The sequence below is a fragment of the Oncorhynchus gorbuscha genome, linkage group LG11, assembly GCF_021184085.1.
Source record: "Oncorhynchus gorbuscha isolate QuinsamMale2020 ecotype Even-year linkage group LG11, OgorEven_v1.0, whole genome shotgun sequence".
In the NCBI taxonomy this organism is placed as follows: Eukaryota; Metazoa; Chordata; class Actinopteri; order Salmoniformes; family Salmonidae; genus Oncorhynchus; species Oncorhynchus gorbuscha.
Window position 1 is genome coordinate 28324551 of NC_060183.1, and position 26202 is coordinate 28350752.

Consider the following 26202-nt stretch of genomic DNA (forward strand, 5'->3'; position numbering starts at 1 on the left):
AATTTGTCATGTGGCTGACCTGCTGTAATGGTGTAATAGCCATGAGTTTTTTTTTGGCCACGTTGTATTAATTGTGGTAGGCTCACGTTTTACCGCCGTATCCCCCGCTATTTATTTTACCGGGTCTGTGTACCAGACCCTGCTGCCTTACTTCCATGTTCAATCTCAACGTCCATCACGTTATTGGAGCTACTAGCCACAGCATTGTCAGACTGCATCGGGATGGGTGTATATGAAGGATCAGAACCCTGAATGGACCTTTGGTCCTGGTTAAAGTTCTGACTAGTGATCCGGTCCTGGTTGGATCCACGGACAGACATCCTTCAGTTTGAAGCCGTACAGAAGGACCAGTAGAATGAGGAGAATGATGATAACTCAGTCCGAACATCTCTTATGCATTCTGGACATACTTTAGTAGTACCAACTTACATTTACATTTACATTTAAGTCATTTAGCAGACGCTCTTATCCAGAGCGACTTACAAATTGGTGCATTCACCTTATGACATCCAGTGGAACAGTCACTTTACAATAGTGCATCTAAATCTTAAAGGGGGGGGGGGGTGAGAAGGATTACTTATCCTATCCTAGGTATTCCTTAAAGAGGTGGGGTTTCAGGTGTCTCCGGAAGGTGGTGATTGACTCCGCTGTCCTGGCGTCGTGAGGGAGTTTGTTCCACCATTGGGGGGGCCAGAGCAGCGAACAGTTTTGACTGGGCTGAGCGGGAACTGTACTTCAGTGGTAGGGAGGCGAGCAGGCCAGAGGTGGATGAACGCATTGCCCTTGTTTGGGTGTAGGGCCTGATCAGAGCCTGGAGGTACTGAGGTGCCGTTCCCCTCACAGCTCCGTAGGCAAGCACCATGGTCTTGTAGCGGATGCGAGCTTCAACTGGAAGCCAGTGGAGAAAGCAGAGGAGCGGGGTGACGTGAGAGAACTTGGGAAGGTTGAACACCAGACGGGCTGCTGCGTTCTGGATGAGTTGTAGGGGTTTAATGGCACAGGCAGGGAGCCCAGCCAACAGCGAGTTGCAGTAATCCAGACGGGAGATGACAAGTGCCTGGATTAGGACCTGCGCCGCTTCCTGTGTGAGGCAGGGTCGTACTCTGCGGATGTTGTAGAGCATGAACCTACAGGAATGGGCCACCGCCTTGATGTTAGTTGAGAACGACAGGGTGTTGTCCAGGATCACGCCAAGGTTCTTAGCGCTCTGGGAGGAGGACACAATGGAGTTGTCAACCATGATGGCGAGATCATGGAACGGGCAGTCCTTCCCCGGGAGGAAGAGCAGCTCCGTCTTGCCGAGGTTCAGCTTGAGGTGGTGATCCGTCATCCACACTGATATGTCTGCCAGACATGCAGAGATGCGATTCGCCACCTGGTCATCAACTTGCTAATGGCCATCAGGTCCTAATGGCCTGGTACTCAGGGCTCTATTGTCCCTCTTACCATTTTGACATCAATGGAAATGCTATCGAAAATAACATCAAACACATCGTCAAAACATCATGCATTTAAAACTCACCTCAATGTGATAATCATTTTGAAGAAAGAAGTTCAACAGCAGGTTGATGCTGAGTAAAACGTGGTCGTTCTGGATGTTGTTTCAAAGCCTAATACCCTGACTACACCGCTCGCGTCACGTGCGTGAACGTTGCAAAATACATTTAGGAATCTGTTAATCAATTATTGTACCCAAACTGCTCGTGTCAACGAGTGTCTGCGTTGCCAAGGGTTAAAATAGAAGTCATTCCTATTTCTGACGCAGATCGCGCTGCAAGTCCTGCCTCTCCCATCTCCTCATTGTTTTATAGAAGCAGGTACCCACGTGCCATCTCCTCATTGGTTATACCCACATCGGTGATTGAAAGATGAACTGTTGTGGTAATATTATGAAAGTTTAGATGCCAATCACCATATAAGTTCAACAATGAAAAAGCCTGGAAGGAGGAGAGATGACTAGAAACGATTTGGTTGACCATTTTTATGTGTGGATTTATTGTCGGAGTAGAGGACCTTGTGCATTTCAGGTAAAATAACAACCTAATGTTTAGATCCTAGGACAAATTAGCTAGCAACAGCAAGCTAGCTAAATAGGACAAATTAGCTAGCAAGTGCAGGCTAACTAGCTAAATTGCCATAAATGTTTAATGCTTTTCGACCTGTCCCCAAATTAATGTCATTGGTTCAGAGTTTGTTTTGATATTTTAACCTGCGTGTCGTGATCGCGTTTTGTATAGGGGGACAAAATAAATGTATGCACGATGGCGCACGCCCGCAGCCGGTTTGGGTTCTGTGTAGTAACTAAATGGACAGTGCTTTCTAAGGTGATGATTAATTCAAAACACTCATACGCATGTCAGAGCTTATGCATAGGGTTATGAGCCCAAGCCCGAACTACCCATGGCAGAGCATAAAACAAATCTGCTTTAAGATGTCTTTGGTACATAATTAGTCTAGCCCATACTCCAAAATGAAACAAATTTGAGTGATTGACTTGGAGTGTGGACTGTATTAATTATGCATACTGGATGGACTGGTTACCTTATACTACGCTCCAAAATGTCTATCCACTAGTCTCTGAGAAAGCCCTAGGTGATTCTGTTGGTTAATTGATTGTGCAGAGCGGCTATCAGTTAGCCTACGATTTTAGTGCATTTTTATTTGATTTTGAATAGCCTAGTATATTTTATATTTTCATAATTAATTGGTTACACATTACCTTCACCTATACAGAATATCTCACCACCATGTTTCCATCTCCTCTCGCCTTTATTCCTTTCTCGAGCACACAGAGGGGCTGTCAACAGTTTAGTGAAATATGTTTCATTGCGAAAACAGATTTCACTTGGTTTCCCAAATTATGCACTGCAGGAACAGGCTTGGAGAGCCCATTGTCTGAAGTGAAATAAGTGTTCTTATGTGTATATTTCTCAGCTGCTCATATTAAGCACAGCTCCCTTATAAAACTGAAGTAGCTTACCCCGCATCATTAAAAAACATGTTTTCATTTCTAAGACATTGTAAGGTTTGTATCATTCACAACTAAAGTTGCCAAATAACTCTAAAATTGTTGAGACAGTTGTTGGTTACCTAGCCAGCTAATTTTAGCCATATTAGCGTTGCTATGAAATCCGTGAAAACACAAAACAAGACATGTTATCCAAGAACAAGATGAAACTAGCTGAAACTAGTCGCATACGATTCCCCACATTGCAGTTTCTTGCCATTGTTGGTAGCCATCTGGCCATCCAGAATCACAACAACTCACAGACTTTTGCCCCGTTGAAGCGTGCGCATAGCTTTCGTGACGTTGTCAGCTAACCCACCTATACATTTTACACTTCCAGTATGAGTCTCTTCCTCCCTGTATGTCACATTTTAGAGGGACTGTCTGTTGAATATCTGTAGCCAGTTATGACGCAGGGTGAGAACGGCCTTGAGTGTGTCCAGAGTAGAAGTGTATGCTCACTAAGAGTAGCAGAGTGAAGTGTGTTCCATCTAGCCATGCCAGTGAGTAACTCGTTAGCCCACATTAACAACTTCCTGTATACTGAAACTCTGATCCGTGCCTCAATCGATCACAACACGGCCATTTCCGAGAAACAAGCCCTTGCACAGTTTCACTGTCACACCTCCAGTACTATGAATTATGTATACAAGGCTGCAGTGATGGTGTATAACCAACTCCTATGGGGGTTGTCATCTGTTACAGATACTGCACATTGTGGAAGGTAGTTAGCTGAAGCAAGCTTAGTGTCGCGCTATGAATGTCTAAGGCCGACGCTCTTTGTCCGTATTGAAAGCCACTTGAATGATACTACACTTATGCATTGAGGCTATATAATCTTGGCATGCATTTTTCCATGTTTAAAGGACTGCAATTGACCCCTAAAATAAAGCTTGTTTTATGGTTCTGAATGCACGTTCAGCATGCAGGGTAGGCAGTCATTGTAAATAAGAATTTTGTTTTTAACTGATTTGCCTAGTTAAATAAAGGTGAAATAAAAAATAGCTACATTTTCAATAGGCAATGCAATCTAGGTAACTAGCGAGAAACAAAAGTATAATTTCATATTCGAAAAATACAATATCAAGAGTGCTGATGGATCAACCAGTCAATCAAGAGCATGTTGGTTGATAATTTGTCACTAATGTCCTTTTCAACCCTTTGTTTCTTTTTCTGGGGATGTAAAGACTTTGGGTGGTGCCAGGCCTCAGGCCCCCGGAACCAAGATTCCCGCCAAAACCCCAGCTCCAGGTATGTAGCTAGCTAGCCTGCAATGTGCAGCACAAAAAAACATTATTGACAAACCTCTGATTATGCCTAATGTATGCTGTTTATTTTTGTGATACAGCAATCGGCAAGAACAAAGGTAAATCGAAAAATGTATTAATTTTATTGAACCCATTAGTTCAATCAGGACTAGCCTTCAGTTGTTTCTTTGTACGATCTTTCACTGGCCTTGCAATAACTGTACATTTACGGTCTTCAAAAAGGCTCACTGTACCCTTTCAATACTCTCTAAAGACAACACCAGTGGACAGAGCAGCCCTGGTACTCCCAAGTCCCCCTCCAGCAAGACTCTTCCCGGAAAGCCCTTGGCTGTGGCCACAAACCAGGTGAAAAAGGTTGCGGTGGTGCGCACCCCACCCAAGTCTCCTGGCTCTCTCAAGAGCCGCGCCCCTGCACCCCTCACCGCAGCGGCCCCCCTGCCGGACCTGAAGAACGTCAGGTCCAAGATCGGCTCCACAGACAACATCAAGCACCAGCCTGGAGGAGGAAGGGTAAGTTTGGGCTCTATTTGGTGTTACTACATGGCAATGTGCCTCACACAACCTTGATATTCCATTCCTCTCATCCACTGTCTCTTCATCTGCTTTAGTGTTTTACACAGGGATGGAAGCTCTCACTCCGATGACGAACTGTTGCGTGGCTAGTCGTTGTTGTTTTGAGAGATTTTTTTATCCGTCTCAGACAGCTCACTTGAATTAGTGCAGAGTCCTCTGCTTTGAATCCCTTGAAGGATAACAGTCTCTTCCCCTACCTCTGCACTTTTCCAGGTACAAATAATTGAAAAGAAGATCGACTTAAGCAATGTGCAGTCTAAGTGTGGCTCCAAAGACAATATCAAACATACACCCGGAGGTGGCAATGTGAGTAACTAAGGGATGAACTCAACACCTGAGTCTTGAGTCTCTCTACAGTTATGATCATCGAAGCAACCTTTTTAAAAATTGGAAATGTCCTACCCCATCTCTGCTGGCTCTCATGTCATTCCTCATCACAAGCTTAATTATCAGAGGTGCACAAACTCTACAATGTACTCCTTTAAAGGATTAAGTGAGTCAAAATGTCTGCCCTATGCTTTCATCCCTACAAGCGGTCAGATTCTCCCTTTCTTTTGGTATGGTCCTCATCTGCAGCCTCGCTGCATTTGACGACTCAAGGCTAATACTCCTTTTCCTTTACTTCTACTTTCAGGTCCAAATCCTCGAGAAGAAGTTGGACGTAAGCAATGTCCAGGCTCGTTGTGGATCCAAAGCCAACCTGAATCACACTCCTGGAGGAGGCAGGGTGAGTAACGAAACCTTATTCACAAACCTGATCGTTTCTGTTCCATCACTGCCCCGTCTTTTTGACCATGTGGGAATCATGATAAAAGAGAGGAGAATAGTGCAACAATCAAATAAGAGTACATCTCCCAATAACAAGCAATACCCTGTAGTATCATTAGCAGCAGCAGCTACTTAGGGGTCGATAAATATTTTATCATCATGAAAGCTTCTGTGGATACTTTATATTGACTATTAAAAGTGTTAATGAAGGACAACATTTTTTAAACAATTTTATTTGTTGACAGGTACCATTATCTAGCGTGCACAATTTTGCACATAATGTTTTGATTTAATTTTCTGGTTGAAAAGACATTATAATAACCAGATTGCATCCAACTGGTTTCTGTTATAACCAGGTACAGTAAAGGTGTCTTTTTCATGAGATCAATACCTCATGGGAAAGACATCTTGTTTGGTTGTTATCTGGTCAGATCACAATCAGAAAAATACACATTTTCTGGTTGCCGAACATTTGTTTAAACGTCCTTATACAACAAGTATACAACTTAAAGACATAATAAAATGTCAATTCAACCAGTTGTGCCCACTGGGTAGGTCATTCATGAGAACAGATTTCACTACCTCAGTCTTCCATTCCTGCAGTCTTGCTGCATTGGATTACTCCAACATAATGGTCTCTTTCCTATCCCTCTATACCTTTATCTTTCAATGCAAGCCTACTAGAAAGTGTAGTCCCCCAGGAGTAGAGGGAAGCAAAAGTAATTCCGCTACCTAAGAATAGTAAAGCCCCCTTTACTGGCTCAAATAGCCAACCAATCAGCCTGTTACCAACCCTTAGTAAATGTTTTGGGAAAATTGTTTGGCCAGATACAATGCTATTTTACAGTAAACAAATTGACAACAAATGTTCAGCATGCTTATAGTGAAGGACATTCAACACGCACAGCACATTCACAAAACGTATGTGTTATGGCTTTTCACCGCCTGCTATATTGTGGATAAAGAGTTACCTGTCTAACAGAACACAGTTATTTTAAAGGAAGCCTCCAACATAATCCAGGTAGAATCAGGAATTACCCAGGGCAGCTGTCTAGGCCCATTACTTTAAAAAATCTTTACTAATGACATGCCACTGGCTTTGAGTAAGTGTCACTAGTGCCACTGGTGTCTGTATGCAGATGACACAACACTACATGTCAGCTACTACAGCGACTGAAATGACTACAACACTTAACAAAGAGTTGCAGTTAGTCCTCAATTTTTCTAAAACTAAAAGCATTGTTTTTGAGACAAATCATTCCCTAAACCTCAACTAAATGTTGTAATAAATGTGGAAATTGAGCAAGTTGAGGTGACTACACTGCTTGGAGTAGCCCTGGATTGTATACTTTTATGGTCAAAACATATTGTTACACTAGTTGCTAAGATGGGGAGAAGTATGTCAAAAATAAAGCACTCCTCTACCTTAACAGCCCTATCACCAAGGCAGGTCCTGCAGGCCCTAGTTTTGTCGCACCTGGACTACTGTTCAGTCGTGAGGTCAGGTACCACAAAAAGGGACTTAAGAAAATTGCAATTGGTTCCGAACAGGGTAGCACGGCTGGCCCTTGGATATACACAAAGAGCTAATATTAATAATATATTTTTTAACTAGGCAAGTCAGTTAAGAACAAATTCTTATTTTCAATGACCGCCTAGGAACAGTGGGTCAACTGCCTTGTTCAGGGGTAGAACAACAGGTTTTTACCTTGGGGATTCGATCTTGCAACCTTTCGGTTACTAGTTCAACACTCTAACCACTCGGCTACCTGCTGCCCAATATGCATGTCAATCTCTCCTGGCTCAAAGTGGAGGAGAGATTGACTTCATCACTACTTGTATTTATGAGAGGTATTGACATGTTGAACTAATGGTGCACAGCTCGGACACCCATGCATACCCCATAAGACATGCCACAAGAGGTCTCTTCACAGTCCCCAAGTCCAGAACAGACTATGGGAGGCACACATTACTACATAGAGCCATGATTACATGGAACTCTATTCCACATCAAGTAACTGATGGAAGCAGTAAAATTAGATTTTAAAAAACAGATACAAATACACCTTATGGAACAGTGGGGACTGTGAAGCAACACAAACAGGCACAGACACATGCATATACATACACACTATACACGTACAGATGGATTTTGTACTGTAGATATGTGGAAGTGGTGGAGTAGGGGCCTGAGGGCACACAGTGTGTTGTGACATCTGTGAATGTATTATGTTTTTAAAATTGTATAACCTGTTCCGACGAGCAATCCCGTATCCGGGAGCGTAATTATAGCCTCAAACTCATTACCATAACGCAACGTTAACTATTCATGAATATCGCACATGAAATTAAATAAATATATTGGCTCACAAGCTTAGCCTTTTGTTAACAACACTGTCATCTCAGATGTTCAAAAAATGCTTTTCAACCATAGCTACACAAGCATTTGTGTAAGAGTATTGATAGCTAGCATAGCATTAAGCCTAGCATTCAGCAGGCAACATTTTCACAAAAACAAGAAAAGCATTCAAATAAAATCGGATGTTTTCAATGAGTAGACTCTCAGTTAGATAGCAAATGTTCAGTTTTTCCAAAAAGATTATTTGTGTAGGAGAAATTGCTCCATTTTGTTCATCACGTTTGGCTAAGAAAAACCCCAGAAAATTCAGTCATTACAACGCAAACTTTTTTCCAAATTAACTCCATAATATCGACAAACATGGCAAACGTTGTTTAGAATCAATCCTCAATGTGTTTTTCACATATCTATTCGATGATAAGTCACTCGTGGCAGTTTGGTTTCTCCTCTGTTCAAAATGGAAAAATGCACGCACCTGGAGATTACGCAATAGTTTCGACGGAGGACACCGAGCGGACACCTGGTAAATGTCTCTTATGGTCAATTTTCCAATGATATGCCTACAAATATGTCACAATGCTGCAAACACCTTGGGGAAATGACAGAAAGTGTAGGCTCATGCCTTGTGCATTCACAGCCAAATCAGGAGACATTGGAACACAGCGCATTCAAAATCTGGCTCACTTCCTGTATGAAATTTCATCTTGGTTTCGCCTGTAGCATTAGTTCTGTGGCACTCACAGACAGTATCTTTGCAGTTTTGGAAACGTCAGAGTGTTTTCTTTCCAAAGCTGTCAATTATATGCATAGTCGAGCATCTTTTCGTGACAAAATATCTTGTTTAAAACGGGAACGTTTTTCATCCAAAAATGAAATACTGCTCCCAGAGTTTCAAGAGGATAAACTGCCTTCATTTTGCTGGACCTCTCGAAGTGTAGCTGCTGCCTTTGACGTAATAAATAAAAATAAAAATACCTTTGTACTTTTCCAGGTAGAAATACTTGATCAGAAGATCGACTTTAGTAATGTCCAGTCTAAGTGCTGCTCCAAAGACAATATCAAACATATACCTGGAGGTGGCAATGTGAGTAACTAAGGGATAAACTCAACACCTCCTGCATCTTGAGTCACTCTAGAGTTATGATCATCAATGCAAACTTTGTTTTAAAAAAAAGTTCCCGAAAAGTTCCTTTCCTTCTCTACTGGTCCCTTGTCAATACCTACAAACAGTCTAATGTATTTTTTTATACGGAGTTCTGGTTTCGCCTCCTTTACCATGGTCCTCATACGCAGCCGTGCTGCTTTCTGATTTCTCAAGGATAACAGTCTCTTCCTACATCTGCATTTTTCCAGGTACAAATACTAGAAAAGAAGGTGGACGTAAGCAATGTCCAGTCTCGCTGTGGCTCCAAAGATAATATCAAACATACACCCGGAGGAGGCAATGTGAGTAGGCCTTACTAAAGGTTCGAACCCACGGCTCCCTGCAGAAACCGCTTTTGCCAAAGCCCTTCCCTTTTCCAGTGAGATCATTTGCATCTGCACTAAGGAACTAGTCGAACACCTTTGCACGGAAATCCCTGCCTCGATTGTGTTAATCTGTCCCAATCTGTGTGACTACAACTCTCCCACTACTACAACTGTGAGATATTAATATGTTGCGTTAACAAGTGGTCATAAAGCCTCTATCAACTGTCATGAGCGTATCATATGCTATACATAATTATAACAATAGATGTTGGTGAAATGGTCCAAAACTTATGTTGCATGCAGTGGTACGCAACAGGGTTAGGTGTCTATTCCATTTCAATTCAGCCAATTCTGGAAGCAAACGCAAATGTCAATATTCATCATAAAAATTTGAATTTCAATTCACTCCCTGAATGCACCCCAACCCTAGCTAGCTGACCTAAATTGCTGTTTGTGTCAGGACCCTGTCATATCATATCGCATCAGCTGCAACTACCAAGGAAATCTTATGCAATGCTCATGACAACCTAAAGTAGGCTTAATGATGTTTCTCCCCACCCCCCTCTAGAGAATATGTGTACCTGTGTTTTTCTGTGGTTGCCGATCTTAAATAATGTCTAAACTTTACCTTTAAACAAAATGCATGGAGTACCTGGACGGGTACTTAATAAGTGGGACCGAACTGATCAGCTGAGTTTTGTAGTATACTTTTTTCCTAAAATGTAAAATACTTGCAAATGTCAAGCACACAAGCATCAAATGGGACAGAAGCCACCCTTAATGCCCATTAACAAAAGTGTGTCTGTCCTATGCTTCTGCTTGGAGTTGCCAGCCTATTGTAGTGAACAGCAAATAAGTGACCTCATTCAAGCGAGACAAAGAGCTTTGTGTCGAGAGACACCAGCCGGGCCCTTCACTCCGGGAGCCTGGCTGCATGTGATGAGGTCATCAGATCCAGAGCTTGGATTGTGAAACTTGGCTTTTGAATCTAAAAGCAACTTTAACCCTTTTGGATATAAACTTGACCAAGTCAAATGGCAATGTACTGTATAATATATACATGTATGTAGCAATTCGAAATAACAGCAATGTCAAAATTTGAGATATCGCTACAAAGTTTGCATTCTAAATGAATGCCGGCATAGAATGTGAGAATACTTAATGAACTGAAAACACTATTTAAAGTATTCATTGAGTTTCAAATGATACAGTTAAATCAGCACGGGGATCTTGACTGTGAGTCAATCAGTATTGTCCAGTAATAGTGTGTAATAGTGTGTATCTTGTTAACAGTGTTTTACTCTCCCCAACGACCATCTGACTTACACTAACAGGCCAATGCAGAGGGCAAGGTCCTATGTGGTTGCATGCATCACAAGATCAACATCACCAATACACATTTCTCCTTCACTTGGAGGAAACATGAAATGATATGTATCGATTTTTTTCTGTTTTTGTTTTGTTTTCTATCCCTGCACAGGTTCAAATAGTCCACAAAAAGATTGACCTGAGCAATGTTAAATCAAAATGTGGTTCTACAGCCAACATCCACCACAAGCCAGGTAGGTCTTAAACGTAAAGGGACAATACACTACAAAATGAAAGTTTGTCATTTTTTTCCAAAACTTCAAAAGTAGTCTTTCCCTCCCCAGTGACGTGTCCAGAACATTTAGAATGGGATGGCCAAGGTGGGGGACAGACCCAGTTTAGGGGGTCCATAAAATGTTAAACCTTAATTGATGCAAGGTGGATTTTTTTCACACCCCAATACAGTGATGGTGGTTCAACACGTTAACGCTTAGGTTTGGTGTCTTCAACTTCCATTGGTAGTTTTAGTTAAACGTTTTGCTTGTTCAATGAAAGATCTCTTTTTGAACATCTCTTTTTTTTATCCTGAAAGGTGAGTCATTTTAAAGCGGCACTTGATTTCTGATTTCCCCAAGTGCAACGCTTTGGGATGGACACCCAATAAAAGACGACAAAAGATCATCTAAGATGGTGGTATATACAGTACCGGTCAAAAGTTTGGATACACGTTCAAGAGTTTCTTTATTTGGACTATTTTCCACATTGTATAATAATAGTGAAGACATCAACACTATGAAATAGCACTTATGGAATCATGTAGTAACCAAAAAAAGTGTTAAACAAATACAATATATTTTAGATTCTTAAAAGTAGCCACCCTTTGCCTTGATGACAGCTTTGCACACTCTTGGCATTCTCTCATCCAGCTTCACCTGGAATGCTTTTCCAACAGTCTTGAAGGAGTTCCCACAAATGCTGGGCACTCGTTGGCTGCTTTTCCTTCACTCTGCGGTCCAACTCATCCCAAACCATCTCAATTGGGTTGAGTTCAGATGATTGGGGAGGCCAAGTCATCTGATGCAGCACCCCATCACTCTCCTTCTTGGTCAAATAGCCCTTACACAGCCTGAAGGTGTCTGGGGTCATTGTCCTGTTGAAAACAAATGATAGTCCCACTAAGCGCAAATGACATGGGATGTCGTATCGCTGCAGAATGCTGTGGTAGATCTGCTGGTTAAGTGTTCCTTGGTTCTAAATAAATCAGTGTCACCAGCAAAGCACCATCACACCTCCTCCTCCATGCTTCACGGTGGGAACCACACATGCAGAGATTATCCGTTCACCTACTGTCTCACAAAGACAGAGCTTAGAACCAAAAATCTCAACTTTGGAATTAGACCAAAGGACAGATTTCCACAGGTCTAATGTCCATTGCTTGTGTTTCTTGGCCCAAGCAAGTCTTTCTTCTTATTCGTGTCCTTTAGTAGTGGTTTCTTTGCAGCAATTCGACCATGAAGGCCTGATTCACGCAGTCTCCGTTGAACAGTTGATGCTGAGATGTGTCCATTACTTGAACTCTGTGAAGCATTTATTTGGGCTGCAATCTGAGGTGCAGTTAACTTTAACTTATCCTCTGCAGCAGAGCTAACTCTGGGTCTTTCTTTCCGTGGCAGTCCTCATGAGACAGTTTCATCATAGCATTGTAGTTTTGCGACTACACTTGAAGAAACTTTCAAAGTTCTTGAAGTTCCAGATTGACTGGCCTTCATGTCTTAACGTAATGATGGACTGTTGTTTCTCTTTGCTTATTTGAGCTGTTCTTGCCATAATATGGACATGGTATTTTACCAAACATCTTCTGTATACCACCCCTACCTTGTCACAACACAACTGATGGGCTCAAACGCATTAAGAAGGACATTCCACAAATTAACGTTCAACAAGGCACATCTGTTAATTGAAATGCATTCCAGGTGACTACCTCATGAAGCTGGTTGAGAGAATGCCAAGAGTGTGCAAACTGTCATCAAGGCAAAGGGTGGCGCCTTTGAACAATCTCAAATATAAAATATATTTTAATTTGTTTAACACTTTTTTTGGTTACTACATGACTCCACGTGATTTCATTGTTTTGATGTCTTCATTATACAATGTAGAAAATAGTACAAATAAAGTAAAACCCTGGAATGGTGTGTGGTGTGTCAACTTTTGACTGGTACTGTACATTGTTGGATTACTTCATTGAGTAAAAATGTATTTAATAACGGAGCATTTTCTCAAATCCAAAGTTCCATATGCAACTACCAATGGGAGTTGAAAGTTGAAAGTTCTGGAAGTACCGCCATACAAAGGGTTGCTGAAAAGTTGCTGAGGGAGCTTTTATAATAATAATAATATATGCCATTTAGCAGATGCTTTTATCCAAAGCGACTTACAGTCATGTGTGCATACATTCTACGTATGGGTGGTCCCGGGGATCGAACCCACTACCCTGACGTTACAAGCGCCATGCTCTACCAACTGAGCTACAGAAGGACCACTATTACGTTACAATTCTGTAGCTCTAGCTAGCTCACATTCAGTGGGCTGGGCACCGGCGAGCTGACTGGAGGACACAGGAACAACAATTGGTTTACAGATAGGTCAATCATGGTAGCTGTAAATGTATTTTTTTTAAACAATTGTATCATTTTCTCATTTCTGTAATAAGGTGGTGGCAATGTTGAGATCAAATCTGAGAAATTGGATTTCAAGGTCCAATCAAAGATCGGCTCCATGGACAACATTGGGCACGTGGCCGGAGGTGGACAGAGGAGGGTAAGACGACAAAAACCATCATTCTGGAACATCCTTATACACTGGCCCTTAGGGGAAAAGTAGTTATGTCCCTGGATTACACATCTAATATCAGTGATATGTTCATCTTTTCCCTCTGTCCTGAAGAACTTCTCTACTGCTTGCTCTGAGCTGTTTTATGGCATAGCCCCCGATTTGGAATACCTTGCTTGGCAAATGCTCTGTGAAAATCAATATTGATCAAGGCAACCGTAACATGGCAAGGAATGGAAATGCGTCCTTGTTACAAAGTACCGATGCAAAATATTTTCTTTATAAATCACGCATACTAACATAGCGCTGTGGGGTCCCATGGCTGAACTGACAGATTGCTGCTCCAGACATAGACCAACAGAGTTGTTGTTAGCTTGTTCTTGCATTAGGCTAAATACATGCGCAGTAGGTACTTTTAATACTTCAAAGTACCAAAGATTGTATCTTGTTTGCCTGTCCGTGTTTGACCTTTAAGAGCATTAGGAATAGTGAGTGGTCTCATTGAAAATAGGCTAAGGCTGCATTGGACCCCTGGGTGACTGTGGCTGCCTAACTGCCTGCTCTCCTTCTCTCATCCGCTCTCCTCCCATGTGTACTTCATCGCACCGCTACGTGTTAATACCCACGATCTTTAATCCTGGCTACCTGGGCCCAATCCAAAATCCCTAGACCCAACACCCTATGCACTTATGTAAATCTCAGAGGGTTTAATTGGTACAAGTAATATGGTGGCCTATGAGAGGGCAAGATGCAGCTATGACTATATTAGTTGCACCTGTCAAATCCTTTCAGATCTCCACTAGGGTGCAGGAGTCCATTTGGGATTGAGTGCTGCTTTTCTTGTCTAAGCTAACTAGGTTCCCCCCTCTGCCACATTAGTAACATCACAGCTATAGAAAGCGTCTTGCCCTGTTCCCATTCCATGATTTATTTTCATCCAACTATATATTTTGTCACTTACATCACCTGGCACTTGGTTTGTTTGTGAGCATTATTATAATTTATATTTTTTTCCCCCATCACATGTTTTTGTTGCTTTTTTTTGTCATCTTCCCCCCCATTGCTGGGTGTCCTCTGTAGAAAGAGAAGGGGAAGGAAGCTGGAGACAGCCATAAAGACAGCCCATCAAACAAGGGCACATACGGCCCTTCCCCTGCTGTCACCCCCCCACAGTCACCCCAGCCCCTCCCCTCAGCACCCATCACACCCATCCTGATGAACCCGCTCATAAAGATTGAGGACTCCAGTAAGTACACCACATCCACCGGTGCCAAGCAGGGAGAGTGCGTGGAATGTTGTGTGTACACTGCAGTATATCTTGGATATTGAACATTTATAACGCATCCCTGTCAGGGTAAATGGACACCATTTTCAAAATGTAGACACCAAATTTCAGAAGCAGGCAGCTCACATCTAATGCTTCAATTAACCTCTTTACCAGCATACGGTGACGTAATATTATCAGAATATGTTACGAAACCCCCCGGTACTGATGCTCTTTCTGTTCACCAGTTCCGGAGGTCAAAGTCTAGGCTTCACCGAACGGGATTCATTATCAACCCCGGACTGTCTTGTTTGATTACACACACCTGGTTCCCGTTTCCCCTGATTAGTATGTTATATATGTGCCCTTATATATATATATATATATATATATATATATATATACAGTATTGTGTATTACGGGTATCGTCCCGTGTCGTTCAACGAGGTTTACCCTCCCTCTTTTGTTTGGGTACAACCCAGTGTTTTTGTATACGTGTTTGTTTTGGGTGTATTAAAAAACGTTGTGTATTCCTGTGCCTGTCTCCAAAATCCTTTATACCAGCGTGACAGAATAGTCTGAAACATAAATTTATTACATGCATATTTAGTGCAATAAAGGGCAATTTGGCCAGAAAATACATGATTTCTGCCCTTGAAAGTTACAGTACGTGGATGAGATCAGCATCATCAAATAAAGGAGTCCGGATGTCCACCCAGAATGCATAGCGTTTCCACTGGTATTTACCTAGTATTAATAGGAAACTTTGTCGTAACAATGTGTAAGTTCTGTTACTTCAAAGACTTTAACGCAATTGATAATTTATTAGAATACATAGCTAATATTTTATCTACCATAAAGTGCAACCAATACCTCAGTTATGTCGATTGCGGCTGGCGTCCAGTAAGGCAGTCACATTGTTTTTGTCGCTGCTCGTGTTTACTGTTTGTTGACTTGTGATCTGCAACAAAATACAGCAACTGTACATTTGCTAATACTGTCCTATCATTCTGTTTATTGTATTTATATTGTATATAGTACATGAAGATTATGTGTAAAGTCCTTTGTCTATATTCTGCTTGTTTTGTCTATTACTAGCAGTACCACTTCAGTAAGTCAAATTCCGGGTGTGTGAAAATGTACTTGTAAAAGTGATTCTGATACCTTATGATGTACCCTCTCTTCGATCGGCAGATTGAGAGCCACAAGCTGACGTTCCGTGAGACGGCCAAGGCACGCACTGACCACGGGGCCGAGATTATCTCCCTGGAAGACGACCCCCTGTCCCACCAGCTCAGTACCTTGTCCTCCTCCGGCTCCATCAACATGGCCGACTCACCGCAGCTCTCCACACTCGCCGACCAGGTATCTGCCTCTCTGGCCAGCCAAGGCTTGTGATTGGCTTGGTGGCACACGATGGCCGACCGGAAGTCTCCTGACCGACCACACTACTTTGACCGCCCACGTCAGAGGAGTCATGACGCCTGTCGCCTTCCTCCTCCTTTTCACGGGACTTTTTTAGCTATACCCATCACTGTTTCTCTTCCATCACCGACTGTTCTTCTTCATGATGCATTTATTGTTAGTAAAGAGGTCTTAAAAAAAAAGAGATTCAAGTCGGTCAAGTTAGATGATTTAATTTCTATCTTGATCTATTTTTGTTGTCATTATTTGTACTGGTTGTATAAATGGCCCTTTTTAAGAGTTTAAAGAGAACAAACATCCAAACAAACCCAAAAATCCTACAAGTGTTTCTGGACATTTTATTTGAGCTTTCACCCATATTTAATTCACTTTAACTCGATAAATCATTTTACTGTCACAATGACTGCGATTCGAAGCCCTTATTTTACAAATGTCCATTTTTGATGTGCAAATGATCTGTGATGGCTGTCTCCTGAATGGCTTTTTGATACATGGAAAACAAGAGGTTTGAGAGAAGTGGGCCCCCTTTTACAATGTATTGAACATAAGAAAACACATCATCTATTTACAGGGTAGTATGAGGCAAGGAAGTGAGGAAAGGTGGGCTCATGTAGCAAAAGCTCTCATTCAGAAAGTAAAATGCTTTTAAACCTCCCCAACTTGCTGTCTGCTTTGGGTGCCTCTATACACTGCATACCAAGGTAGTATATATAGTTCAGAGGTAAACATTTTCCTTCATGGACAAAGGGATACAGAATGTTTAGCGTAGAAACCTTGGTTTGTGTTGGACACACACTTTTCTATTTGTATTCTGTGGATATGACATGTATTTGATATGGAAACATTTGTATCGGGCCTGCTACTGTCAGTGTTAATTTATTTTCAATACTATTCTGTTATGGCTCTATTGTAAATGCGCTTCAGCTTTTGTCTTATGCGGTGTGGCAGTTTACATTTAACATATGTAGGCTACTAGTGACAAAATATTTGTTAATGTTTAAAGATGACATGAATTAGAGGGGAATACTGAATTAGTAAATTAACAGGCTTAGCGATGCCAGGCAAATTGTCTAACCAATTATGGGTTGTGTCGTTTAATGTAAGACACGTAATTTCAGTCAGGGACTGAACTTTTCACTAATTTGGCTTCAGATCACAGTAATGCAGAAGTTGGTAAACTCACCCATTTTTATTTTATTTTTATGACTGACGCTTTCTGAACTTTAAATTTCATGGACATGGCTTTGTAAAATGTATTTTTTTTAACCTTTATTTACCTGTATAAGATAACTGCCTCATCAGTTGAGCAGCTAAGTACTAGAACCAAAAGTCAATGCAAAATACTGAAAAAACAAGCAGTCAAAGGAAAGTCAAAACAGACAAATTGCTGAAGTGACATGAAGAAATCGGTTACATTTATCATAATAAACTCTGCAACACATGTAGTCAAATTAACATAAAAACAAGCAGAAAAACATAGCTTGTCCCAAGATATTAAAGGTAGACTCAGCAATATGACATCATTCACAGTGGGGCAACTTCCTGCTTACACACAATTCTGCCCGACTACATTGCAGACGCCTGCCAAATCTCACAATGCTTGGATTGGTGTTAACTATCAGCTAAACACATCATATGATTTAGCAATCTGGTGCCCGACTGCACAGTTGATGATGTGGCACGCAAACATTGGTTGATGCAATCCAACGCCTGAGCAGGCGAGCACAACCAATATAGTGCGCTCAAGAAAATCCGAAAAGAACAGACTGGGAAGAATCTTGACGTCAGTGATCTTCAGGTCAGACAAGTCGGAGCTCTAGGATGATGCCCGAGATTCTGAATTGTAATTCCGAGTTGGATGACCGTCCGTTCAAAGCAATTTTTCCCAGTGAGAGCTGTTTTTCCCCCCCAGAGTTCTCAGTTGTCTTGAGTGCACTAAAGTCGGATATTTCCTTGTTCAGAGTTGGCTGGAACGCACCAAAAGCAACAACTCCAGTCGCCAAGACTGCCCCTATTGGTTCTTTCAGGTTTGCACCCTCCCTTGTGATATGTCCACATTGGGAGGAGCCAATTTGCTGTTTTGGCAGATTAGAATTATGTTAATTGATTTTTGTAAGCAGGAAGTTGCCCCGCTGTATGTGATGATGCCATGTTGCTCACTCTACCTTTTTAAGTAAAAAAAAAAAAAAGTACCCTAAAATGTTTAACCATCTGTCACATGGAGAAACGTACCTTTCGGATATATTTAGATTTAGGCCTACTAATTGCCTGCGCACGAGCATGCTCGTCACACTTTTCTCAACTTGTCTCACGGGTTATAAAGCTATGGTCCTTTCCCTGGACCGTATACGACGGAAATTTACAAAACTCTCTCACATGCTCAAATGGATAAGTGTTTTGTCCTCATGTAAACCCACCGTGGTTCACCAATCACCACTATATTATTCTCGTCATTGATTGCCTTCATAACTCCGAGCCAACATACCATCTTAAAAGTCCTTGCATGCATTTCATGTAAGAGTAAGCGGTCTGCCTCTCCTTTTACACTGTGCTTTCATTGTACATCCTGGTATATCTGCTTTGTCTATATAAGGATACATGTAGGTATTAGTGCGAGGGAATAGAACCCAAAAGGCAACCCTTTCCTTTATGTGGAGATTAAGGCGCATTGATAACATTATACGACTTCCCAGTGTGTGTGTTTGACTTGTATTGCCAATATATATTTCATTGAGGACTCGGGAACTGGCCAGGGCATTTGAGAAAAGGTGTGCTTGCAACACTACAATCTGCATGCTAAACTGTTGGTTACTTTTCATCATAATGGACAACATTTGTTTGAATGTGTTAAATGGGTATGTGCACTGTGTTCTGTGTGGATTACTGAGACTAGTATGTTGGAGGGCAGGTGCTGATAAATTCCAGTACTAACATTATCAGTACTCAAGGGGAAAAGTTGGGGAAAGGTTTTTTTTCTTTATTTTTTTGGTGGTCCTCTCCGCTGGCCTCTGTTCTGAGGTCAATGGAAAGAGTTTGCAGTAACACATTTCATCGTCATCCTTTTGTTATTTTTGCCGCTGTACAGTTGTGTGGAAAATGTGATTGTTGATATTGTTATTGTGCATTTTATCAATAACTGGTGTATGATGATTCTTGTCGCTGTGAATTTAAAAATAAACTGTTAAACCATGTTTTGTCCTTCGCTCTGAAATCTCCGGTTCACATTATTGACAGCAAAAACATGACACACGTTTGTGGTCAACTATCCCTTTAAATTCGCACGGTTGCTTCCAATACTGAGGCATCAGTCAAACTTCCATTTTGTGGTTAAGTAGCCCTAAACCCTCTGCAGTCTAAACCCTGTCTAAGCTAACCTATGGAATTGTTTTATGAAGGTAATACCAAGGATATTTGAGCTGTTTGATTTTGAATGAAGTACCAAACTGTTCGGACGTTACAGCCAATTTAGGCTCATGGTCTGACAAGCACTTCTCTAGCTCTGCAACCTTTCACCACAGATGCAGAAGTAAGACATCGGCGGATGCGGTGGATTGAGACACATCCAATGCAAAGATACATACCTCTAGCTTAAATTGACTGATTTTTGATCAGGATTTTAAAAAACGCTAATTAGATTTCCGCAGGGCTGTGGAAATCAACTCTAGGTTAAGTCTCAATACGTTCTCCAATACTGAAACGTCAGTCAAACTGACACGACTGCCAGGCAACGCGTTGTGTAGGACACACTTGAAGGGTTTACTATTGATTGGTGTATACGAGGAAGTGTTCTAAAATAGGTATGTTGTGGAAACATTGCATGTGTACTGAGTCCTAAATTAGGCATTGCAGTCTGGGTGCTGCATGGGGACATGCTTCAGTAAACTCAGATATCGTGCATGGACAGATGTGTCATTAAAATGTAAGAAATCTTATAGGAATAAGAATTCTTACATTTTTTCCTGTGAGATGGAAGGTGTTTTATTATGGAAAATGATGGCATTTTGTCCACTATCAAAGTCTCAGGACAGTCAGGTTCAGATATGGTGGAATCCCTCCAAGTGGAAGGCAGACTAGAGGAAACGTTTGGCGCAGGCAAAGGGAAAACTGTTCTTGCATGGGAGATTGATCCACCTACCCGCTTTGGTACCGGCACCTCCACCCCCAGTTTGTGACAAGTGTTCCATTCCTCTCTCATTATTAGGCTTTTTTCGGATTAGAGTTGACCAAGTCCACCTTGGACCTGTCCGATCAAATCCATGTACCTTCCTTGTGGAGGCCGCTCAGCCCATTTCAGTCGGTCCTCTTTGCAGAGTTGCTGATGAACTCCTACTCTTCGGAACTGTGCACTGAGGCCAGGTTCATTCAGTTTTTTCAGGTATTGCAACTCTGCGTCTGCCCAGGTCAATTGTGTGGAGAAGGGCTTAAAGTAGCGGCTGTTGAATAATTCCCAATCACTTTGGCAGGGGTTCTGGGGTTAATATGCATCCTGGTCAGGTAAGGGATTTCCCTTCCTGGCATCTAGTCAGGCTAAGGGTACAGACTAAATGAATAAGCATTGACATGATGTTTCTCTCTGTCACAAGGTTGGTAAGAGGAAGTATGGTCTTAGGGTCTGCACTGCAGCTCTGGGTCTGTGAGAAGAGCTGGGAGGCAGGTAGTAGGTCCTACCCTTTTATCACCCTTAATGAAGGTGGCGGTGGTAGGCATGACATCATTGGCAGATGGTTTGTGGACGTGGCACATTCACTAAGCTAAGACAAATTCTGCATCAGTCTTCTTCCCAGGTACATGGTGTACAAAGAAAGTCCAATTGAGTTTTACAAAGACACATCTGCCTCCTTTATTGCCACAAATCATGTTCAGAAAATCTTAATGACTACAATACTGAACAGCGGAGTTTGAAGCACAGCAGAAATTGCTTTATTATATCTGCTCAGAAAACCTTTTTTTTTTTCACCTTCCAAAGAAAAGCATTTCTCATTTAAGGTCAACGTGCATTCATGAGCCTAATGGCTATGGTACTTTAGAGGCAAATCCCTTGCAGCGTCTCGATCAGGGATGTACAGTTGAAGTCAGAAGTTTACATACACCATAGCCAAATACATGTAAACTCAGTTTTTCTCAATTCCTGACATTTAATCCTAGTAAAAATTCCCTGTCTAGGTCAGTTAAGATCACCACTTTATTTTAAGAATGTGAAATGTCAGAATAATTGTAGAGAATTATATATTTCAGCTTTTATTTATTTCATCACATTTTCACAGCGGGTCAGAAGTTTACATACGGTCAACCGTTTTGTATAGCCTTCCACAAGCTTCCCAAAATCATTGGGGTGAATTTTGGCCCATTCCTCCTGACAGAGCTGGTGTAACTGAGTCAGGTTTGTAGGCCTCCTTGTTCGCACAAGCTTTTTCAGTTCTGCACACAAATTTTCCATAGGATGGAGGTCAGGGCTTTGTGATGGCCACTCCAATATCTTGACTTTGTTGTCCTTAAGCCATTTTTCCACATTTTGAAAGTATGCTTAGGGTCATTGTCCATTTGGAAGATCCATTTTTGACCAAGCTTTAACTTCCTGATGTCTTGAGATGTTGCTTCAACATATCCACATAATTTTCCTGCCTCATGACGCCATCTATTTTGTGAAATGCACTCGTCCTTCTTGCAGCAAAGCACCCCCACAAGATGATGCTGCCACCCCCGTGCTTCACAGTTGGGATGGTGTTCTTCGGTTTGCAAGCCTCCCCATTATCCCTCCAAACATAACGATGGTCATTGTGGCCAAACAATTCTATTTTTGTTTCATCAGACCAGAGGACATTTCTCCAAAAAGTACAATCTTTGTCCCCGTGTGCAGTTGCAAACCGTAGTCTAGATTTTTAAAATGGTGGTTTTGGAGCAATGCTTCTTCTTTACTGAGCGGCTTTTGAGGTTATGTCGATGTAGGATTCGTTTTTACTGTGGATATAGATCATTTTGTGCCTTTTTCCTCCAGCATCTTCACAAGGTCCTTTGCTGCTGTTCTGGGATAGAAATACACTTTTCGCACCACAGCATGTTCATCTCTAGGAGACAGAACGTCTCCTGAGCGGTATGACAGATGCATAGTCCCATGGTGTTGATACTAGCATACAATATTCTTTCTGATGTCTTGGGAAAATCTAAAGAAATTAGCCATGCCAAGCAAAGAGGCACTGAGTTTCAAGGTAGGCTTTGAAATACATCCACAAATACACCTCCAATGGACTCAAATGATGTCAATTAGCCTATTAGAAGCTTCTAAAACCATGACAATTTTTCTGGAATTTTCCAAGCTGTTTAGAGGCAGTCAACTTAGTGTATATAAACTTCTGACCCACTGGAATTGTGATACAGTGAATTATAAGTGAAATAATCTGTCTGTAAACAATTGTTGGAAAATTACTTGTGTCATGCACAAAGTAATGTCCTAACCGACTTGCCAAAATTAGTTTAAAAGAAATTTGTGGAGTGGTTGAAAAACGAGTTAATGACTCTCCTAAGTGTGTGTAAACTTCCGACTTCAACTGTACGTCATCATTTGATCAGAGTTGACGTCAAGCATTACACAGTTGTAGTAAACCCGTGCAATGTTTTCCTATGTGTGAGAAAGTGAAAGAACACTTGACAATTATCCCAAGTTAAACAAATGTTTTAATGGTACTATTTACAAAAACAATTCTGCTTTTGATTAGGTTAACTGCTGCAACAATTGGACCAGTACATTTACATCTTGCTTAAACTACAAAACAAAGTACAGGGATTGAAGGACTGTGGCGTAAAAACAGGTGTAAAATTATACAACCATAGATTTTGCATAGCAATTAGTTACGAGGGGAAATGGTGGTGTGGTTATGACATTGTGGGGTGGCAACACAAAAAAAGCATTCTGCAACAGAGTAGTCTCTTTAGATCGGATCGATCTTAGGGGGGAAGGGGGACACAAATATTTTCTCAGCATTAGAAATATTCCCTTAACTGTAAAACCTGAGGTCTGGGTTGCTTCTAGCAAAGAGCTGCTACATATGAAACTAGAGAACACACTTTTTATTGTCAAGTTGAACCAGAAACAACTTAATTATCAACATTAACAAACATTGTCCAATAATTCACCAGCATGTAGTCTAATACCAATGTCCGGAAAACAAAATGAAAAAGCTATTAGCTGTGTGATTTTACCATTTGAAATACATTTGACTATGTTGACATAATACTACACCAATGATAATTTGAGAAAAGGGGAAAGTAAACTAAATCAATATTAGGGTCATCCCTGATCATCATCCACTTCCTTTCCCTGGGTGGCAAGTTCCTGTTCAATTATGTGCTCTGGTGATTTGATTAGCATTAGCATGGTTTAGCATGCAGTAGTGCTCCCTGTAGGTTGGACAAGTGCTTAGGATACCCAGGTTCCTCTCTACCGCAGTCACTCCCGCAAACAAGACAGCGAGAGCTCAGTGGGATCAGAGGCGCCGGGGTGCTCTGCAAAGAGATTTTCTAAAGGAATGATTACTGTCCAAAACACAAAAAGAAAGAGACTTAATTGAACAGACGATACAAAAAAAGTGTCAGGAAAGGAATGACAAACAAAAAAAGACATGCAACCCAACAAAACTACTTGGCAATGAAAGAAGATGTGCTCCACAATTTCTAATACCCCCCCCACCCCTAGAGGAAAAAAAAGGACAAAAAAACATCCCAAATGTACCTGTTAATTTGGGAGTATGAGGATTTTTTTTCTTGTTTTGTTATTTGTCACACCACTAGAAAATGTACATGGGAAATACAAGCAAACTAGTCAATAGAAAAACACCCTTTGGCCATACTTTGAGGAGTCAGCTACATAGTGCGCTACAAGTGTACACGCCACATATGGAACACCACTAAGCCCCATGTACATCGTTTTAGCCTACAACAGAAATAATTTTTGTAACATCAAGAGTGTAGGGAAAGGCTTCCATCTTCCGTATAATATTCACTAAAAACTGTGAAATAGTATTAGACTGGTGTTTGAATATCAAACAGGAACCCTTTTAAATAGCCTTTTTTCTCAGTTTGAGGTTCTGCTTGTTAATGCCAGAGAGGGGTAGGGGTTGAGGAAGACCTCGGCCTGTCAGTCATTCATTGGTGGGCATGGCCCTTCTGTTTGGGGGCGTCGTCATCACAAGGCAAGGGGCTGTCTGTGTCATAGCCTGTCGACGGGCAACACGAGACGCTGCGCATTCGCGACCGCCTCATCTCATCTTCCCCCTCTACCTCGGGCTCCGGAGCGGGGTCCTCCGGCAAGGGGAAGTTTCGATGCTCCCACGGGGCCACCGTCTGTTCGGGGAAATCATTGGGTTAATTTAAGTACAACTGAATACCATCAAATCAACAATTTGTTAATCAAGTTAAACTAATGATGCAAATTGACAAAGAAATGGTTACTTCTCATTCTTCATGTTCCAACATTTACCAAATGAGAGCTCAGAATGTACAGAAACGTCCTATTCTTCTAGGGACAATATAACCGCTATAACTTGTGACTGCTTTCCCATGTCCGAATATGTAATCATCACAAACTACTGGGCACAGCGACTCGAAGACCAGTCGCTGTTATTCTTCATGTGTCTGTTACATTCATCCTCACCCTCTCCTCGAAGGTGAAGTCGGGTGTGGAGCAGCGCGTGTCCTCACTGGACAGCAGGCGGTGGGAGTCGCGTGAGCACGGCGTGTGGGGGTTGGAGGTGGCGTCCGGACTTATGGGCGACGCCACGTGGCTGTAGTCGTGCAGCAGGGGGCAGTGTCCAGGGTCAGGGGACGCCGGCTGGGGAGTGGGCGGGTTGGTGCTGCACAGCAGCGGTGTGGTCCTGCCATCCATGGACTTGTACGACCTGAGGGACGGTTGTGGTGTGAGTGGACCGTAGAACACATGAAATGTGCCACAAATGGAGACCAAACCAAACCCTGTTACTACCTACCACTTCTTTAGAGTGCCCTGTCCTTATCACTTATCAAGAGATCATAACTTTTAGTGGAAAACAACCTTGTAAGGACATTGTTTAAGCCTTTGGATGTATAAGTATATGGATGTGTACAAAACATTAGGAACACTTTCCTAATATTGAGTTGCACCCCATTTTGGGGAACAGCCGCAATTTGTCGGGGCATGGACAATACAAGGTGTGAAAATAATTCCACAGGGATGCTGGCCCATGTTGACTCCAATGCTTCCCGCAGTTGTGTCAAGTTGGCTGGATGTCCTTTGGGTGGTGGACCATTCTTGATACACACGGGAAACTGTTGAAAAACCCAGCAGCGTTGCATTTCTACACACTCAAACCGGGTCGCAATTGTATCAAGGCTTTAAAATCCTTTATCCTGTCCCCGCCCCTTCAACCTACACTGACAGAAGTGGATTTAACAGGCGACGTCAACAAGGGATCATAGCTTTCACCTGGACTTACCTGAAAGAGCAGGTGTTCCTAATGTTTGTACACTCAGGGCATATTGACAATGTGCAAAGACCCCACTAAAATATTTCCTACCAAATTATGTGTTGACATTAATCAAATAGGTCACAGATGTAGTAAGTAGAGCACATTTATCTAAACTGAGACATATGGCAGTGATGAGGTACTATGCGGTGTATGAGTGTGTGTTGGGTGTACTATAGGCGACCCCTACTGACCTGCTGCCCCTCCTCTTGGCGGGGGCCAGGGCCATCCAGGTCCAGCGGGAACGCTCCTGATCCTGGCATGGCTGGTGGAGCTGGGAGAAGGCCGCGTCGGAGAGGTCCTCCATCTACACACACAGAAATGTGTTATTAAGATAGGACTCCTTGATCCATATAATCAAATGTATTTATAAAGCCCTTCTGACATCAGCTGATGTCACAAAGTGCTGTACAGAAACCCAGCCTTAAACCCCAAAA

The 26202-nt window shown here is 42.0% G+C and overlaps 2 protein-coding genes across 24 annotated transcripts in view; one reads left to right on the forward strand and one right to left on the reverse strand.

Moving 5' to 3' along the window:
* mapta (microtubule-associated protein tau a) overlaps positions 1-19462 on the forward strand; it is a 46438-nt gene extending 26976 nt beyond the window's left edge. For 13 of the 18 annotated variants that reach the window (XM_046369242.1, XM_046369251.1, XM_046369249.1 and 10 more), the window contains 9 exons: positions 4195-4258; positions 4356-4373; positions 4529-4785; positions 5062-5154; positions 5483-5575; positions 9329-9421; positions 10926-11007; positions 13464-13570; positions 16041-19462. In XM_046369242.1, coding sequence (XP_046225198.1) covers positions 4195-4258; positions 4356-4373; positions 4529-4785; positions 5062-5154; positions 5483-5575; positions 9329-9421; positions 10926-11007; positions 13464-13570; positions 16041-16244 — 1011 coding nt within the window. In that variant the 3' untranslated portion in view covers positions 16245-19462. Of the gene's footprint in view, positions 1-4194; positions 4259-4355; positions 4374-4528; positions 4786-5061; positions 5155-5482; positions 5576-9328; positions 9422-10925; positions 11008-13463; positions 13571-14662; positions 14829-16040 lie in introns of all 18 variants that reach the window. The other 5 variants (XM_046369252.1, XM_046369260.1, XM_046369245.1 and 2 more) reach the window with 4 other exon arrangements.
* Positions 19463-22925: 3463 nt separating this feature from the next.
* Positions 22926-26202, reverse strand: part of kansl1a (KAT8 regulatory NSL complex subunit 1a) — a 61338-nt gene continuing 58061 nt past the window's right edge. For all 6 annotated transcript variants that reach the window (XM_046369263.1, XM_046369264.1, XM_046369265.1 and 3 more), the window contains 3 exons: positions 25960-26072; positions 24919-25162; positions 22926-24608 (listed from right to left, as the gene is read on the reverse strand). In XM_046369263.1, the coding sequence (XP_046225219.1) occupies positions 24411-24608; positions 24919-25162; positions 25960-26072 (555 nt within the window). In that variant the 3' untranslated portion in view covers positions 22926-24410. The remainder of the gene's footprint in view (positions 24609-24918; positions 25163-25959; positions 26073-26202) is intronic.